At 38.9% G+C, this 17,431-nt stretch overlaps 1 protein-coding gene across 9 annotated transcripts in view; it reads left to right on the forward strand.

Annotated features, from left to right (window-relative positions):
- The window catches only part of MAPK10 (mitogen-activated protein kinase 10), a 144,199-nt gene that overhangs the window by 99,221 nt on the left and 27,547 nt on the right, over positions 1-17,431 (forward strand). For 7 of the 9 annotated variants that reach the window (XM_061350942.1, XM_061350934.1, XM_061350939.1 and 4 more), the window contains 5 exons: positions 1,729-1,858; positions 4,005-4,063; positions 5,614-5,752; positions 6,131-6,296; positions 9,368-9,439. In XM_061350942.1, the coding sequence (XP_061206926.1) occupies positions 1,729-1,858; positions 4,005-4,063; positions 5,614-5,752; positions 6,131-6,296; positions 9,368-9,439 (566 nt within the window). The remainder of the gene's footprint in view (positions 1-1,728; positions 1,859-4,004; positions 4,064-5,613; positions 5,753-6,130; positions 6,297-9,367; positions 9,440-17,431) is intronic. The other 2 variants (XM_061350943.1, XM_061350935.1) reach the window with 1 other exon arrangement.

Genomic DNA, 17,431 nt, shown 5'->3' on the forward strand with positions numbered 1-17,431 from the left:
CAGCACTGAGCAAATGGGAAAGATCAGTCCCCTTGATCTCCTAGCAACAGTCTTTCTTCTTTCTAAGTGCAGCCCAAGGTGCTGCTGTCCTTCTTAGCCGTGATGGCACCTTGCTGGCTTATGTTCAGCTTGTGGTCCACCAGGACCTCTGGGTCATTCTCTGCAAACCTACTTTCCAGACTTTTGGCCCCAAGTGTATAATGGTGCCTGGGGTTATTCCTCCCCAGGTGCAGTGCTTGGCATTTCACAATGTCAGTACTTTGGGGAGATTTAGTATTTATTTTTACTTTTTATGTAAATTAACATTTTGATCCGAAGTACTTTCACTATGAAAAGGTTAAAATAGAACTTCCTGATAGTTTCAAAGCACCTGCAAGGGCAGTCACGAGAATTCTTTTTTTCCTCTCTGAACATATTTTCAGGGGAACCCCACCATCCTGCCCCAAGTATCAGCAGTGGACTAAAGCACTCTTCAAAAAATTACTCGGCATCTTTAGTAAACAGTTATTCTTATTTGTGGGATGCATTTTGTGTGCTCTTTATTCAAGAGTAGTGTAAATATTTTTCTCCACCTGTGTGGTTTCCAGGACATACATTGACAACACTTCTCTACCTATGTAGAGCACTTGTATGTTTTTGTTGGCTTTGTGACTAAGCTTCTGTTGCTTGCATGCTTTCTGCTCTGTACTTGGTTGGTAGGACTCTGTAATGTCTACAGTAAACAGGAATTAATGAGAAATAAAACACAGGATTTTGAATGTTTATTTTGCTGCTTAAATAAGTACCTTTAGAGCAAGTAGTGGTTTGGTTGATTTATCTTTTGGGAAATACACTGTTGCTCTTCATGGAGTAGCAAAAAGCTTTCCTCACTCTTGGTAAAAGGGAGAATCAGTAAAAGGGTCTGAGGACTGTCTCTTGGGGAAAGTTTCTAAGAATTAGTGTGCTTTGTGAAATGCAGAAGTTAAAATTTGTGTTGTTAGGTTCGAACCATCAAAACAAAATAAATGGTTCAAATTCTCAGGAAGTGACATTTATCAAAACAACTCAAGGTTGTATAAAACATTAAAGAGTTTAAAAAGAATTTTAGGAGCCCAGGTTTAAAAGCCTGCTTTGCAAAGCAGAGCCTGTATTTTTTCATGTTTACAAAATTTTCAACTGTTTTTTCATTGTGACAAGAAAATAATAAAGACATCTTTTGAAATGGTTCTGTTTCTAGGTATATTATTGGAATTGAATTATATGGTCTCAAAGAATAATCAAATTACTTTATTCCATTAGAAATACAGTAACAAAAAGACAAACTTCTTCCTAGATAAAAGTAGACAATTGCTCATTGAGCTGCTTGTGAAGGTGTCCTTAATCAAAGCAAAAGCCTCTCCACTGTACCCAATGCACAGAGAGTTGCTTTATGAAATTACTTTTTGTCTCATCCAGTTTCTATTGGATTTTTATGTGAAGTTAATTATATTTTTCCCCAACCCTTGAAAACGAGTGTTGATTTCCTACAAACTGAAGGTCAGAAGTAGTGGTGCATGCTGTCTTCTGCCAGTGTGGTGGTATATGTTTCCTTTTGGTGTCTTCTCACTAGAAACTCTTTCCTTCTTTTGTCCCAGTATTTTTCTCAGTGGAAAAAAAAAAGCAATAGCTGACTTGAGGCTCAGGAATTTGCCATAAGAAATGCAGGATATTCTCTAAGATGTATAACTCCTGTGTTTGTGACTACTGCAGTGCTGCATATGATGCCGTCCTTGACAGAAACGTGGCCATTAAGAAGCTCAGCAGACCTTTTCAGAACCAAACTCATGCCAAGCGAGCTTACAGGGAGCTGGTCCTCATGAAGTGTGTGAATCATAAAAATGTAAGTTTTCCATAGGTAGCCAGAAAAGTGGTATGTATATTGGTTTGTTAGTATTGTTGGGTGCCTTTTTAAAACAGAAGAAATGAAAGGCAAATTCAGCTCTAGGCCTACAGTCTTTCTGGTACTAAATGACCACAGGAGAGACCGAGGATCTGTCCATATGCTTATTTAAAGGCTATGACAAATGGGGGTGCTGCTAGTAGGGCTAGAGGGATAGAAGGGGAAAGAACAGAATACATTCTTGTCAATTCCTTATCCAGAAATGCATAAGTGGTTGCTGAAATCCTGGCTGCATCCTCTTATCACTGGGATTTATGACTCAAAGGGACTGTTTCTTGAGTTGGCATACCCATGCACAAGCTGAGAGCACTCCTTGCTCTCAACTTCATCTAAAACCTAGTCATATAGATGCATTGTATAGATTGTACAAGATGAGGGGTTGTCATGGTGAAGGTTGCTGCAAAACTGCTAAAGAAAATTAAGAACCAAAAGCACTTTTCCATTCTCACATATTTGTGTGTAAACTAATGTGTGTAAGCCAGGACTCTGAAGCCTCAACACATTGTGCCATTCCTTCTAATCACAGTGCTCTTGTTGAAATGAATAGCACTAACAGGTTCCAGACTTTCCTGCTTCTTACACCCTTTACCTATTGCATAACACTTAGTATCCATAATGAATGAATTTATTCTTATGCTGGAGGAAAATATTTATTCCATGAATTTTGTGTTAATTGTAACCACCTATCTATTAGTTAGAAATATCTGCCTGACACTCCATAAGCTCTCTTTTTTGTAGTGAGGTATGTAGGATCGCCCCATTGCACTGTTGAGGGATCTCCCAAGAATTTATTTTCCTACAGTTCCTCAGTTTCTGCTGTGGCTTTGTGTCATAACTTGACACCCTTTCCTTTTAATTAGGAGTATTTTTTCAGTTTCCTACATGTTTAGTCTTGCCTCATATCCTAAAATGACTCTCTCCCTATGCAAAGCGGAATTGGACTCAAAAAAGTGTGATGTAAGGTGAGATTTGACACTTATTCTCAATAACAAATTCACATGGAAAAAAAAAAGCAGGGATGAGTGAGTAGTTCTCCCTGCAGAACAGAGGATGATGTATTCTCACTTCATGTTTTTAATAGACTGGAAAGAGCAGAGGGCAACGGGAGTGATATTAACTTTAAATATAGAACTTTATAAATGTTGCATAAAACTGATGACACCACAACACTGTTTGGGTCAAAGTTTTAATCTGCTTTTACAGAGGAGTACAGAGGAAGGAGAGGATTGTAAAGGCACCTGTGGGGAGGCAAGAGAAAAAAAAGAAAATCCTAGAGAGGTGATAAAGGTGGGGAGGAAAGCGTTCAGATGTTGTCTTCATGGCAGCTGTGCTGGTATCTTCTACCTCTGTTGCCCAGAGGTAGATGCAGTAACAAAAACATGGGCAATTCAGTCATGTGAGGTCGTGTTTTACCTCTGTGCTGTTTTACACATTCTTACCAGTATCTTTCAACAGCCCAGCCCATTCAAACAAAACACAAAAGAAATTAAAGAAAAAAAAGGACAAAAAGGAGTCACAGTATGCAAGGTGTGTTTGCTCAGAATGTGCCTAGTGTTTTAAAGTGCTCCTACCAAAAAGTGGTACCTCTCATAATAGAATTTGTATCAATGTATGTGAGCATGTGCCTTCAAAGGAATTGAGGCTATATCAAAAAAAGCTAACGTCTTCTGTTTATTTTTAATAAGGTGGTCCTTGATGATCTGTCCCCTCAGGTAAACATTATTCATATGTAAGATATTTCTGGCTGTAGCACAAGGACTGCTGTGCTAGATTGAGCTAAAGTTGGTCTTTGAACCTGTAACTTCAAAATTCAGAGGACTGTCTCACCCTTGGCATTTTGGTTTGTCACTGATCATTGCTAATCCATGTCTCAGAAGCCATTTCAAGTGCACTTAGAAGAAATCTGAGAGATCTGCAGTATTTTATTTTGAATATTGCTGACTTTTTACTGATCCATAAAGTGAGAAGTGTTAGTGTAAATTGAGCAGTGAAAAAACAGAATTTATCCTTTAACACATACTTCAAAATGGGTTCAGCTGCTTACATTTATCTGTTCTCTTCATCCTTTGTGTATTTTGCTTTTCAGATTATCAGTTTATTAAATGTCTTCACACCACAGAAATCTCTGGAGGAATTTCAGGATGTGTAAGTAACACAGGCTGTGATTAAACTAAAGCTTTAAAGATGGGAGGGGATTATAGTGTACCTGCAATGCAATAACTTCTCAAAAGGCAAATGTTATAAGCCCCTCTAAAGAAGATCATGGGTAGTCTACACTGTGAGTAGACAGATACTCTGCATACCCATACTGAGAACACTTTAGACACCTATAAGTTGGCAAATACAGGCGTTCCTAAGCAGAATAATAGTGTGCTAACCTAGCTGATGGCTTTTCTTGAGAGGTCAATGCTTGTGTTTGCCTTCAGATGCAGATGAAGAGGTCTGAGTAGTTGAAAGGTTCTGCTTTTGTGCTATTAGCTTGCTAGGGGAATGATGGTTGCTATGTGACTCCCTAATATATATGTGGCACTTAGTCTGAAACAACGTCCCGTAAAAAAGACTGAAGTTAAATGTTTCCTTATTTCATATTTGTTTAGATATAACCTTGAACTGCATGAAATTACTTGCCTGGGGATCTAGTGCTAGGTGTCAAGCACAACTTGCATCTCTGCTGAACACTGCCCTACTGTACAAGTGCTACTGTGCCTAGAATGAACCGGCCCTGAAAGAAATTTTAAACATTCAGTGATTTATACAGTTGTACTCCTTTTATCTTTTAGTCATTCCCATATTCTGTAGACACTGTATGGAAATGTATTCCCATTCTGTATCTAGTATCAGTAGTGATAACAGGCAGAGATGGCTGAAGTCAGGCGACTATTGTTCTGGTTTTGGTGTTTGGAATTCTCTCATAATATTGTCACTGCAAACCTGTGCAGAGAATAGGAGGGAGCTAGTGATGGAGAAAAAGGCAAGGCACGCAGCATACATTGAAATGGAGAACTAGTATTTTCCCTAAAGTCTGAGAGTGCCTTAATGTAATGTTACACTTACAAATCAGCTGTGCTTGTGGGATGTCTCGTAAGAAATGAGCTGATGTGTTTAAGATATTAACTTATTGCTAAAGGGGACTGGACTAATGAAGTTGTCAGTGAAGCTTATTTATCAGAAGCACAAGGTCAATTAGTTGTAATGAGAATTGTGTGAAGTCATGCAGTCTTAGAAAGAGTTTTGGAGACATTTTGGATGGGGTTGCATATTTTAGCCTCTCAGACATTTCTACTACTCTCTAATTCCTACATGTACTGTGGTAGCCATTCCTCATAATGGTCAAAGGCCAAACGGTCATGACATTTGATGCTGTGACTCTTCAGTTTTCTGCACATTTCAGTGTCTTGCTGCTTGTTTGTCCATGTAGGGTATAGTCTCTGTCATGGGGAATGCACCAAGAAAGGGCCAGCAATCCAGCTGTTTTGCTGGGTTGCTAAAGTAATGGTATCTCTGCCATGAGATGGTGTAGTGAGAAACAAACACCACAATGAAAGCATTGTGAGTGGGCTCAGTCTCCAGCTGTATTACTCCCGGCCCCTAGAAATAAAGTGAATATTGAGCAAGAAGACGTTACTTATTTGAGATGGTGCTGTGGTTCCTCTTCAACACAGACAATAACACTATGGCTTTGCTTTTTCATTCAGTTACCTGGTAATGGAATTAATGGATGCCAATCTGTGCCAGGTCATTCAGATGGAGCTAGACCATGAACGTATGTCTTATCTACTGTACCAAATGCTCTGTGGTATCAAGCATCTTCACTCTGCAGGAATTATTCACAGGGTAAGGGGTCTTTGGTTTAAAACTCAGGCAAACATATGACATCATCATAAAGACTTTAGAAACCACTTGAGATTCTTGTGTACCGTGGATCAGAGCCCTGTCTCCCAGCAAAATTACTATAAACTTATGAAACATGGTCCATCCCCTTAGCAGGATAGCTTTGTGTTTGTGTTAGGAATGAGATTATTTGTAAATGTAATCAATGAAAAGGTAATGTGATTATTAAAAATAAATAATAAGTATCAGGAGTATCAGGATCCTGTAAGTATCAGGACAGTAAAACACTATTTTAAAGCTGACCTAAAATATCAGTTCATATCACAGCTATGCCTGGCTTTATGAAAGTCAGTCATATGCCTTTTCACTATCTTTTTGCAGGATTTAAAACCAAGTAATATTGTGGTAAAATCTGACTGCACGTTGAAGATTTTGGATTTTGGACTGGCCAGGACTGCGGGCACTAGCTTCATGATGACTCCCTATGTGGTGACACGTTACTATAGAGCACCAGAGGTCATCTTGGGAATGGGCTACAAGGAGAACGGTAGGGTTGCAATTTCATAGCAAGCACAGTACGACCTGAAGTGGAAGGTCTACCACTACAATTGTAAGGGGCACGAGAAAAAGAAAACATAATGGGAAATGACATTTGTAATTTAAAAGGCAGGTCATTTAGAGCAGTTTTTCGCTGTTGTGTACTGAAGCTACTGAATGCATTTGGGATGCTGTGTTGGTGAATGTATCACTGTGGAGTTGCAGAGTAATAAGAACCTTGTTCTTAGTTATGGCTGAACTTAGCAAATACAGTTAGCTCTTTCTCTTTGGCTTCTGTCTGTGAAACAGTGTGAAAACCACTGAAATTGCTGAATGAGTGATGTGCTCTAAATTTGAGTCTGGGTCTCTGAATTGTTTGAGGGAAGATGAGATACAAGCAGAAATAGGGAATCGTAACCCTCCCAGAATTTCTCCATATCCCGAGTTCAATCTGAATATCACAAATGGGCTCTATCTTTATGGTAGGTTTAACTAAACTCCCAGGTTTTGCTGACAGTTTTCATGTGTTTTAGCTGAAGCAAAAAAAACATGCACCTGATTTGTATGTAATTTCACTAGATACAAATAGGATTTTGCTCTGAACAGTCTGTGAGGGGTCTGGATGCCTCTTGATCCCTGGAAAGACTGTGAAAAGCAGGGAAGGGGTGGTCACGATAGAGAAGCAGGTAAGGAAGAATTCACATTTTGCAGAGTATGAAGGGAAAACTTAGTAAGTGATTCTCATTTTGTAAAATGGCTGTGAATTGCATCTGAGTGCCAGATAGGCCGGCTAGGACTCAGATTCTGCTGTCAAAACTACCACTGGTCTGTTTGACATGGAAACTTTCCAATGACAAACACATCAAATGTCAAAACCAGGAGCTTATTAAAAATGTTCTATGTAATTTACATTGAAGAGGTTACCTAACCTGCAGGAGAACTTTTACTAGCAGCCAACTCTATCCTATAAAGGGCATTGAACTGATTTTGGTGCTGATTTCATGACTAACACAATAAAGCCATGCTAACAAAACATTCTCCAAAATTAGCAAGTCTCTGCAAGAATTATTTGTAATGTTTATGAATTTACAGCACACATTTCAATATTAAAGTCTAAAAAGTAGAGGATTATTAAGCACAGTCTAAGTGAAATGAGTAATTTCTGAAAAAGGAATAATCTTCCTTAAAGTATTTTGTAATTGTTAATTTTTATAAGTGCTGTTAGAGATTTGAACTAGGTTCAGCATGCTTAGATGGTTCCTTTGTCAAAATCCAGAGCTCCTTCTATTCTAAAATGAATTATTGTGTTTATTTTTTTTCTCTCCAGACACGTAGTAGATGATTACTATTGTTGTTGTTATTGTCCCTGAAAGGACAGAGAAAGCACTTGCTTTTCACATGATTAAAATCGTACCAAGAAAAAGTTAGACACTCTTGTGGTGAAGTACACAGCTGGGAAGGTACTAAGAATGTTTGCCACATCCAAAGGTCCTGTTCAGATGCCCACTGAAGTTAACATGGAGACTTCCTTTGACTTCCTTGGGCAATGAATCTGGCTCAAGATGAATGATTCTGTCAACTTGTACAAAGCCAAAATAAAGTAAACAGAGAAAGAAAAGAAAATATTTGAAAATGAAGGTCAGCTTTCTCCTTGGAGGATCTGGTCTGCTTGGAGGCTTTGATCCAGCTCCTAAGGAAGTCAACAGAAAGGGTTGGTTTTTGCTTCCCTGCTCTGGCCTATGCTGCCACATTACTGAAGCTCCCCTACCTTTTTTCCCCTTCTTACTACATGTACTGCCTGTATAAGGACCGTTCACTGCTTTCATTTTCTTTCTGCACTTGGTTGGCTAAAGATGCATAATTACCACCAGTTTGCTGCCCTTCTGTGAAAGGTCCCATAACTGTCAGTTTGAAGAAAACTCTGCCACTGCCTCAGGCATGCTCTTGCTGTCCCATGCCCCTGATACCTGTACCCTCCTTTCCCAAATGGAACATTTCACCTTTATTTTGTTTTACCAAGAAATGAGTTGTTTGTTTCTTTGGTTTGGTTTGGATTTCTTTTGAAGGATAAAAAGGGGAAGAAAAAGAGGAGAAACTGGTTGTGTAGGTCAAGCATGACCACAAAACGAGGATTCAAAGCTGAGAAACAACGTAGTTTTTAAAGCATTTAAAAACAGTTTTTTCCCCTTCACATGAAATGCAGGTCTGTTCTTTCTGTTCATACTGTGTCACTATCTATCTAGTCTTTTTTATTGTAAGATGACAAAAATACCCCAAACCAGCCAGGTCAAGCAGATAATATAACTACGCATATTGCATCTAAAAGCTAAATGCAGGATCAGGAAAATAAATGCTCTTAGTCTTGGTGGTACTTGTTCTGCAAAGTGGTTATTTTAGCATTTATTTTGAGTAGCTATGCAGTAAAAAACAGAGTCCACACAGGTCACAGTCTCCAGTTCTTTCCAATTGGTATGTAGGTACAGCTATGTATAGATAGGTACCTAGGACACAAGTACAGATCTTGAAGCAGGAGTTTTAAATAACCCTTAAGGGTGGTATTTATACAGCCTTTACTTATGTGAGTAGAACCTCTTCTGCACTGCTGCAAAGAGACTCAGTCCTGCATGGCAAAACCTAGAAACTGCCTGGCTGCGAGTAGGATTTGTTCCAGTTGATCATTGTCTGGGCCGAGGTATTTTGTTGCTATCTTTTTCTTAAAAAAAAAAAAAAAAAAAAAAAAAGGTTTTTTTTTCACCATGAACTCAGTGTATACCATAACTCTGTGCAATTGTTACGTGTTCTTTACTTGCTATCTGTGAGCCTTTTCCCAAAAATGTTGATTTTAAACATTTTCCACCATTGTTACTAACTACTGTCAAGCTGACTGACACAGCTTTTACTTATTTACTCATTTATTTAAGCTTTTGGTGAGACATGAAAAAGAAAACCCTAACAAAACCACAAAACAAACTGTACTGTTCTGATCAACCTGCTCTTTTCCCCCTGTTTTAGAAGTGAAATATCGTAGTTAACTTTGCTTTTTTTCCCTCCTTCTTCACTTCCCTGTCTCTGCTATTCTAGTGGATATATGGTCTGTGGGATGCATTATGGGAGAAATGGTTCGCCACAAAATCCTCTTTCCAGGAAGGGACTGTATCCTTGTGCCATTTGCTGCAGCTTCACCTATTATTTGTTCCTCTCCTTCACCCCATCCCTTTTACCATGTAATGACTATACCAGGACTGTAAAGATAGAAGCAAAAAGTTGAATCCAGGAGGTATGAGTAAATGAAAATAGGGCACTACTGGTATGAACAAAATTGAAAATGAAAAACGGATGCACAGAATTATTTCAGTCAAACAAGTTATTTTATTTTAAAACCTGTCATCATTCCATTTTATGTAGTCATTATGTCATACTAATAAGCAATATAGCAAACAAGCATCATGGGCTCAAATTAGAGAGATTTACTCATTATTCTTCAAAGGAAAAGTAAGAAAGAAAAGAATCCTAACTTGGCACATCTGGCTCCTGTAAATCTGTTTTTCTGCTTTATGTTTTCAAAATAGTGTCTTCATAACATTTGTGGTGACATCATAATTTTTTGCTTGCTAATGCATCATGGAATTGGATTCACCTCAGTGCTGTATGGGCTCAGAGTTGAGTCAATGCAACATTTTTTATCTTTAAAACAAAATGAAGAATTTGACTCACCCAGTTTAAGGCAACTGTTTATCTGCTGTGGTTTCCAAAGTGGCCTGGAATTAGAATCTCTTGGTTTAAAAATGGATTTTCCTCTACTTGCATGAGATCTGTGTTGTTAATTAAGCTGTGTTTCCTTCCCATCTTGTTCTTCTTGTCTTGGGTGATATTATTTTTACCACTGCCAAGGTGGTGAAAGCAATATTAGAAAATGAAAACAAAAGAGGAGGTGCTCTGCTTAGCCTTCAGTCTATCACATGCTAAGCCAGGCAACCTGCCTGTGATGGTTGGGAAGTGTTAAGTAGTGTCTGTTTTGCCCATCAGCATAAAATGCAGCAGCGTAGCATGTTTTCCACTTTCAGAATAAAAAAGACATTGTTTTCAGCAGGTTGGCAGAAAGACACCATAAAAAAAAAAACCTGGTTTCAGCAGGCACAGGCAATTGGTGTGGAGAAAACCCAGCTTTTCAGACATGTAGTCATGGAAGTAAATATTTTTTTTTTTGCTGGTTCTAGAGTGATTCCTGTAGTATTTGTCAGAGTTAGGTCCCGCCTGTCCTGTTTTCACAGCTCTGTCCACTTTCTCTGAAAATGTAGCTCTTCCCAGTAGCCAGGTGAAGATGCAGTTACACATTGCCAACAGGAAGACGGGGAAACTGCAGGTGCCTCTTGCTTGTTGAGGAGGAAACAGCAACATTGTACTGGCTTCTAGTCTTATAGGAATAAGAACTGAAAAGTTATCAGATGCAAAGCACAACAATGAAATAAGAATGGAGGGTTTTATTATCAGTGGAATAAGAATGGTGTTTTTTTTACTATTAATGGATAGCTGTGATGTCACTCCATAGATGCTGAGCTTCCCCTACAACACGTGGAGCAGCCTGCACACCCACCTGTGATGAGCTGACCCTGGCTGGACACCAAAGCCATTCTATAACTCCCCCTCCTCAACTAGACAAAGGAGAGAAAATGCAACTCACGGGTTGAGATAGGGTCAGGGAGAGATCACTCAGCAAATACTGTCATGGGCAAAACAGGAAGGACTTTAGGAAGTTAGTTTAATTGATTACCAATTAAATCAGAGTACAGTAATGAGAAATAAACCAATAAACTAGAAATGTATTTCTGGTATTTCTTTTGCCTAAGAGAAGGGAAAACTTATAATGGTCTGAATGCTTTCAAGTGAGATTTATTTATTAGGTCTGAGCTGTTGAGGACACAGTGATGTCCTACAGGCATATATGACTTAATGGGGAAATGAAGAGCAGCTCTCTTCAGTACTGGGGAGGCATGTAAAGAATGGTACTGTAGCACGTTCATGTGTGAGTTCTTCAAGAGATCAAAGGGGAAACAGTGACTTAGTCACAGAAATCATTCTGTTAACAGACAAGTGTCTTAAATTTGGCTAGGCCTGGGTTACAATGGTGAGCATGGAAAATTCCTACTGCAAATAGCTCAGAGTCTAAGTCAAAAGAGAAAATACCATTAGGATAGCAAGAGAAAAAAAGTCCAAACTGGCTCTATGTAGATATGAACATTCAAAAATTATTATGAAGAGAAGTCAGTATCAACAGAGGAAGCTAATGTTTTCTGTGGCCAGATTGTCAAAAATTCCTTCTCCCAACAGCTGTCTTTGAGACTGGTGGGATTAGGAGATGTATTAGGAGATCTATTAGGAGGTGGGATTAGGATTCTGTTGTATTTTGTTGTATTGCTTGCCTTAGGGAAAAGATTTTGTCTCAACAAAGTCTTTCAAAATAGGTGTTGCCTTTCCACCACTCATTAGCAGAACATCTCTTTGCATTTGAAATACCATTTGCAATTATTAGTGGATATAATCCTAGTATATTGAGTGCATGTTGTGGATTTTTTTTTAAATTGATCTAATAAACCATCTGCACTTATATTTAGTGCAGTCTGTTATTTTTCATGTCCCCAGTAGTATTTTCTTAAGGCTTGTTTTGTCTTTGAAAAAAACAAAACCAACTATAAGCATCGGGATTTTTTAAGAGACTATTAAAAATGGCTGCCCTGGCTCTCCAGGTTAGATCAGCTGGTATGCCTTAGCCTGCTGCTTAAGTGTCTGTTGCCTATGATGATAATGAGAGATAAGTCTGGATTTTAATTCCATCCTGGGCACATGGTATTTGGTTTTGGACTCATGATTTCTCTGAGAGTACGCAAGATTTTGAATTCTGATTATTTTATTGGCGGAAGTTTACTCAGCTGAGCCAAGGTCTGTTTCAAAGAGACTTCAGCATAGCTATGAAGATGATTTAGCTGTTGCCATTCTTTCTTTTTTAATTCAGATCTGTATATTCCAGTGGTTTATAGTGTGATTTTCACTTAGTACAAGAGCCATATGCTGTCTGCGATCTGCGTGGCATTTGGAATGGATTCCAGCTGCTACAACGAAGATGATACATTGCTCTTTTCCCAACATTCACCTTAAAGATTTTCAGGATGGGCCTGAACATGTGATTTCAAAAGTGGCCAAATGTTGAGGTGTAGGCATGTGCTACACTTACTGCTGCCTCATATGAATTTCAGCCAGTCAGTTAGTTGCCTTTTCAGGCACTAACGAAAATTGGATGATCTCATATGTATTCTGGGTTTTGGTTTTCCTCCTTTCTATTCTGTTAATCAGGTTTTGCTTGATGGCAGCTGTACTAATTTGGGCTGAGTTTCACTGTACAGTTGAGCAGAGAATTTAAAACTTGTAGATAAAATAAGTAGTACTGAAGTCTTTTGTCAAGATCTTGTAGGTGTTTGGCTGGGATCAAAGTAGAGGACTGGAACACACTCAAAATAATATATCATCAGATATGAAAATATATAAGAATACTTAAATGATATCTGTTTATCCTGTAGCAGGAGAGTTTACCTGTGGGATTCCTGCTGGAATAGGTGAAATGAGTGTGCTAGAATACTCTTTGGGATCTGGGAAGATGTACTTCAAAGTCAAAATTTAAATTAAGCTAAAACGAGCTCTGAAGCTAGCCAATTGCAGCATCTGCAAAACTTGTTTTAAATGTTACTATTTGCTAGATGCAGTGTAGTGTGTTTTAACATTCCTTGGAAAATTTGTCCATAGGTCTTTTTCACTGCAATGGTATTTATATAATTATATTCAAAAGATGGTGGGTGATGAGGAAGTATATGGGTGCCTCCACTCATTCTTGAGCTTGCATCTCAGGATTGCCATGGCCTTTTCTTATATACTTGTACCTTTTAATATCCTATGACATCCCTTCCAGTCCCTCTGAAAAGTCTGCTGTTCTGAAAGGAACAGTGGAGCATGACTTCCCAAGGAAAAACAATAGTTGTTTGGCACTGCAACATAAGAGACAACATCTGAGGAAGAACACAGATTTGCATACGATTCCAACATCCTTCTGCATTTTTCCAGGTGGGCCAGGGTCTACAGGCCTTTCTACCACAGGTCAATTCTGTCTTTGCCAAACAAAGTTGAGCATCTGCTACTCTGATTCTCAGAGAGTGCTGGCTGCACTGTGTCATAACAAAGCACATGCATATCAGTCTGGAACTCGTGGAAAGTTTATAAAGAAAAGAGAACAAATTAATACATCGGTTTGAATCATCACACTTGTAAAGTTGTGGCAATTACCTTTTATTTCCATCTTGAGTCTGTCAGGAGAGTAGCGGTACTCTACAGTGTTTTGCAGCTTCGGTTACAGGTAGTAAGTTAGAAGTCAATAATACAGTATTCAAACACTTTGGAACCCTGTTACTGAAAATTTTAAGGGTTAAATGACATCATGTGGAGGGTGTTTTTCAAATTAGAAAAGAAAGATTTTCTCAGGAAATCTTAATGGATTGAGCTGGTACTGTCCTGAGCACTTGTTAAAACACGTTGAAATCCATACATATAATTAATACAAGTATGAAAAGAAGGGTTTTGATATCTCAGTGAGGTCCTGAGACTGGAATGTCACAAAACTGAGAGTTTGCAGTGATTTAGACAGAATTGAGAGAGGGAAGAGTTTGATGGGTTTGGGAGGCTTTTAATCTTTTTCAAGTATTTGAGCCATCTTCACAATTGTCATTAGGAGCACTGCACATTGTAAATTTTCTTTGGCACTGGAAATCTGAAGCCGTTGTAGCTGTGCTAGCTAGAACTTATGAAAAAAAGGGATCTTCACCCTTGTATCATTGAGAATTACCAAGTATTTTTGTAAACTATGTCCTTTTTTATTGCGTAGAAACAACAGAAAAAACTGTAAAAACATGGTACAGTGTCCAGTACAGACTGCTGTGTTCTTCTTCCTGAAAATTCAAGTAAGGGCCTAGAAATGGTTCTTCAAAGCAGACCTTAGTGCAGATCTGCAGGAGCACTCAGCAACAGAGAGGGAGGTAAATGGATTCCCTACCCTTTCTATTTTAGAATAGAAAGGTATCTTTCTATTTTAGAAGGATTTGGTGTCTTTCTGTGTTAGAAGGATTTGGAAAGAGAAGCTCGCTGCCTTGTGACAGGCATGCTCAGTTGCCTTGATGTTTTACTGGATTTTGAACCTCAGCCATGGGGAAACAGCATGGTGTGCTAAACATTTTGGCTTACTGTAACACAAATAAAATCCGGCATCATAGTTCGCTTTAGAAATACATCTGTCATAGTTTTTCCAAGTTAGTTTTGAAGACGTGATCATCTCTTTCCATCTTGCAGAGAAGCAATTTCTGCATCACTAAAACAGGAGCTATGACAAGTATGAATGCTTGTCATTCTTACTAATGCTCTAGGCAGAGAGAGAAACTAGCATATGAGGTTGGAAAAGGTATCAAAGCTCATTTAGTTTCACATGCATCTCTGGTCTCCAGAGTTTCCCATGGCATGTGTTCCATGAATTTTCATTTAAATGTCATGATTTTCATTGAATGACAACCAGAGCTCACTGAATGCAGGTCTGAAGAGCAATCTCAGTAGGAGTTTTAGCAATGCTAGTTGCAGATCCCTTAAGAGGTCTCTTTCATTCTGTTTTGTCAAGTCCCTGAGAACCTGCATTTTGGCAGGAAGAAAATGCAGGACCATTATGAAGGAATGAGAAAGGAAATGAGCTATGGTGTCTTCAGTATCACAGTGACACCCATGCTTTTACAAATTCATTCAGCGTGATAGGAGCAGCCTTCTGCAAAAACAGGAAAGGAAATTGTACCCACAGCTAAGTTATAGGGGAGGTGTCCTGGAAGGTTAGCTCAGATCCTTTTAGATAGAAACATCTTTGGCTAGTTCTGCAGTTCCTGATGCTTTTGCACCTTTTCTGAAGGAAATCTGAAACTCGGAATGATGACCAAGCACTTGTTTGGGACAGGAAGTACATGACACTAAAGCACAAAGAGGGATAGGTGTCTTCATTAATGCTCTTCCATTCCAGCTCTCCCTTCTCACCATCTCTTCTGGTCACCTTCCCTGTGAAGGGCTATGTCAGCAGCCAGACCAGGCTTTTCCCATGACACAGAAAGTTTGGAGAGTGGGGAGCATGCACGTGTGTTCAGCTTCTTCAAACTCTGTTCAAGCTCCTGGAGAGATTTTGGATTTTCCTGTGGAGGGCAGATTCATTCTCCAGACGTTTTGCAAAACAGCCCTGATACAATCACTGAAGAGGGTGTTTCTTAACTGTTTGATGTGGAATTAGAACCAGCAGGTGGGCCAGAGGTGAAAAGTTCCTGTACAAGTGAAATATTTTCTCTGTTGAGGAAAACACTTGCATGTGGTTTGTGGTGGACATTTATTCAAGATGGCTATGCTAGGAAGACATTGGGTGTCCTTGGAAAACTTACTCGTATTTTGAAGTATACACACACACTCAAGAATGCATTTCAGAGGAGCTCTGTGCAATAATCGGGTTTGCAGAGGTTTTGGACACATTAAAAATCCCCCACTTATTGTAATCCAGGACATGGGTATTCTAATGGAGAGGGAGCTTCTCATCAAGAGCTACCCAAATCTCAACAATTTCACTTCAGAGCACTGTGGAAAGTTGTAGGTTTAACTCCTTAACACTGTTTCATGTGATCCTAAAACAAGGCAAATAGTTGCTAAAGTGAAGTTTTACCTAAAGTCATGCAGAGGTCTCTGTGACTGTAAATTAACCTGGATTTGATTAAAGTTTAGGAATATTCCATGTGTTGGTGGAGCATTGCCAGCCTTTTTGAATATTTTGCATTTGGAGAAAATCTTGAACCGAATGTAGCTTTTCAGTGCTTTGGAGCTGAGAGCAGATATTTAGACATTGTGGTTTCTTTGTTTCTCTGATGCTTGTACAACTGAAATCACTGGGACTACATCTGGATTGATGTTGGACTAAATGAAACTGAGAATTGAGGTCTCTGTAGTACAGTCCTTACGGGACTTTGCATGAGTCTCAGTGCCTTAACTGGGGCTTCTGACAGCTGCTGCTGCTGTATATGCTGAAACTCCTATAACCTTCAAGTAACTAGTTTTCTTAAATGTGAAGTAAAACTCTGGGTCCCAATTTGACTTATTTCTAATTGGCTCAGGAGAGGAAAAAGAGGCAGCAGTCAAGATAGCGCTTTTTTTCTCTCTTCAGATGCCAGTTATTTCCAAATGTTCCCTCTGATTTAGACAGTTTTCAAGAGCTTCCTTCCCAAAACCTCAGGAGTAGAGGACAATAATCATCTCTTCTTTACACAGTTTATGATTTAGTAAGTCACTAGTTCAACTTCTGTGTGTGTGCTCTTGAGCACAGCATAGAGCAGTAATGTCAGAAAAAAGCCTCAGAAAATATAAAGGAATTAATGACAGATGAACAAACAACTGCTTGCTCTATCTTTTCCTGATATATTGCATGCCATTTAGCTTGTGATGAAAGCAGCAATAATTTGCATCTCTAGGTTTGCTTCTTGCTTCTAAACAAGTAGCCTTTTATTTATTTGGGTTTTTTTTGTTGTTTATTGATTTATTTATTTTGTAGTGATTAATCTTTTCATATGCTAAAGAAAAGCAACAGGGAGCCTTAGACCCAAGCATGTAAAGATCTGCACAGACAGGACATTTGCCTTCAAAGTCAAATCCACTTTAAACTGTTGCTCAATATGAAATTGTGAGAGTAAATTTAACCAAGCAGCATGCCGCTTTCATTTTTTCCCCACAGTTTCTGGCCCTGAGAACCAGTCTGTCCCTTTTCTTGCTTCCATGCCCTATGGCTTATCATAGAGCAAGGACAGCAGAGGTAATGTGGTTTCATGGTATTGACATGGGGGAAAATGCCACCTTAATCCCGTACTGGGTATAAGGAGCCTGATTTTCATCTTGTGTCCCAATGTAAATTGTGGTTAGCTTTGTTTGACCCAGCTGAACTGCTCTTCTCTGTACAAGGCAAATAGCTCCCCAGTTTGCTCTGACTGCAGTGCAGAAGGTACAGCTTAGTGCTTCTGTGTCTCAACTGTCCTATTTAAAAATCACCAT

Source organism: Neopsephotus bourkii, unplaced genomic scaffold (genome assembly GCF_033783945.1).
Source record: "Neopsephotus bourkii isolate Nb327-2 ecotype Australia unplaced genomic scaffold, CSIRO-AGI_Nbou_v1 NB_547, whole genome shotgun sequence".
NCBI classification, from domain to species: domain Eukaryota; kingdom Metazoa; phylum Chordata; class Aves; order Psittaciformes; family Psittacidae; genus Neopsephotus; species Neopsephotus bourkii.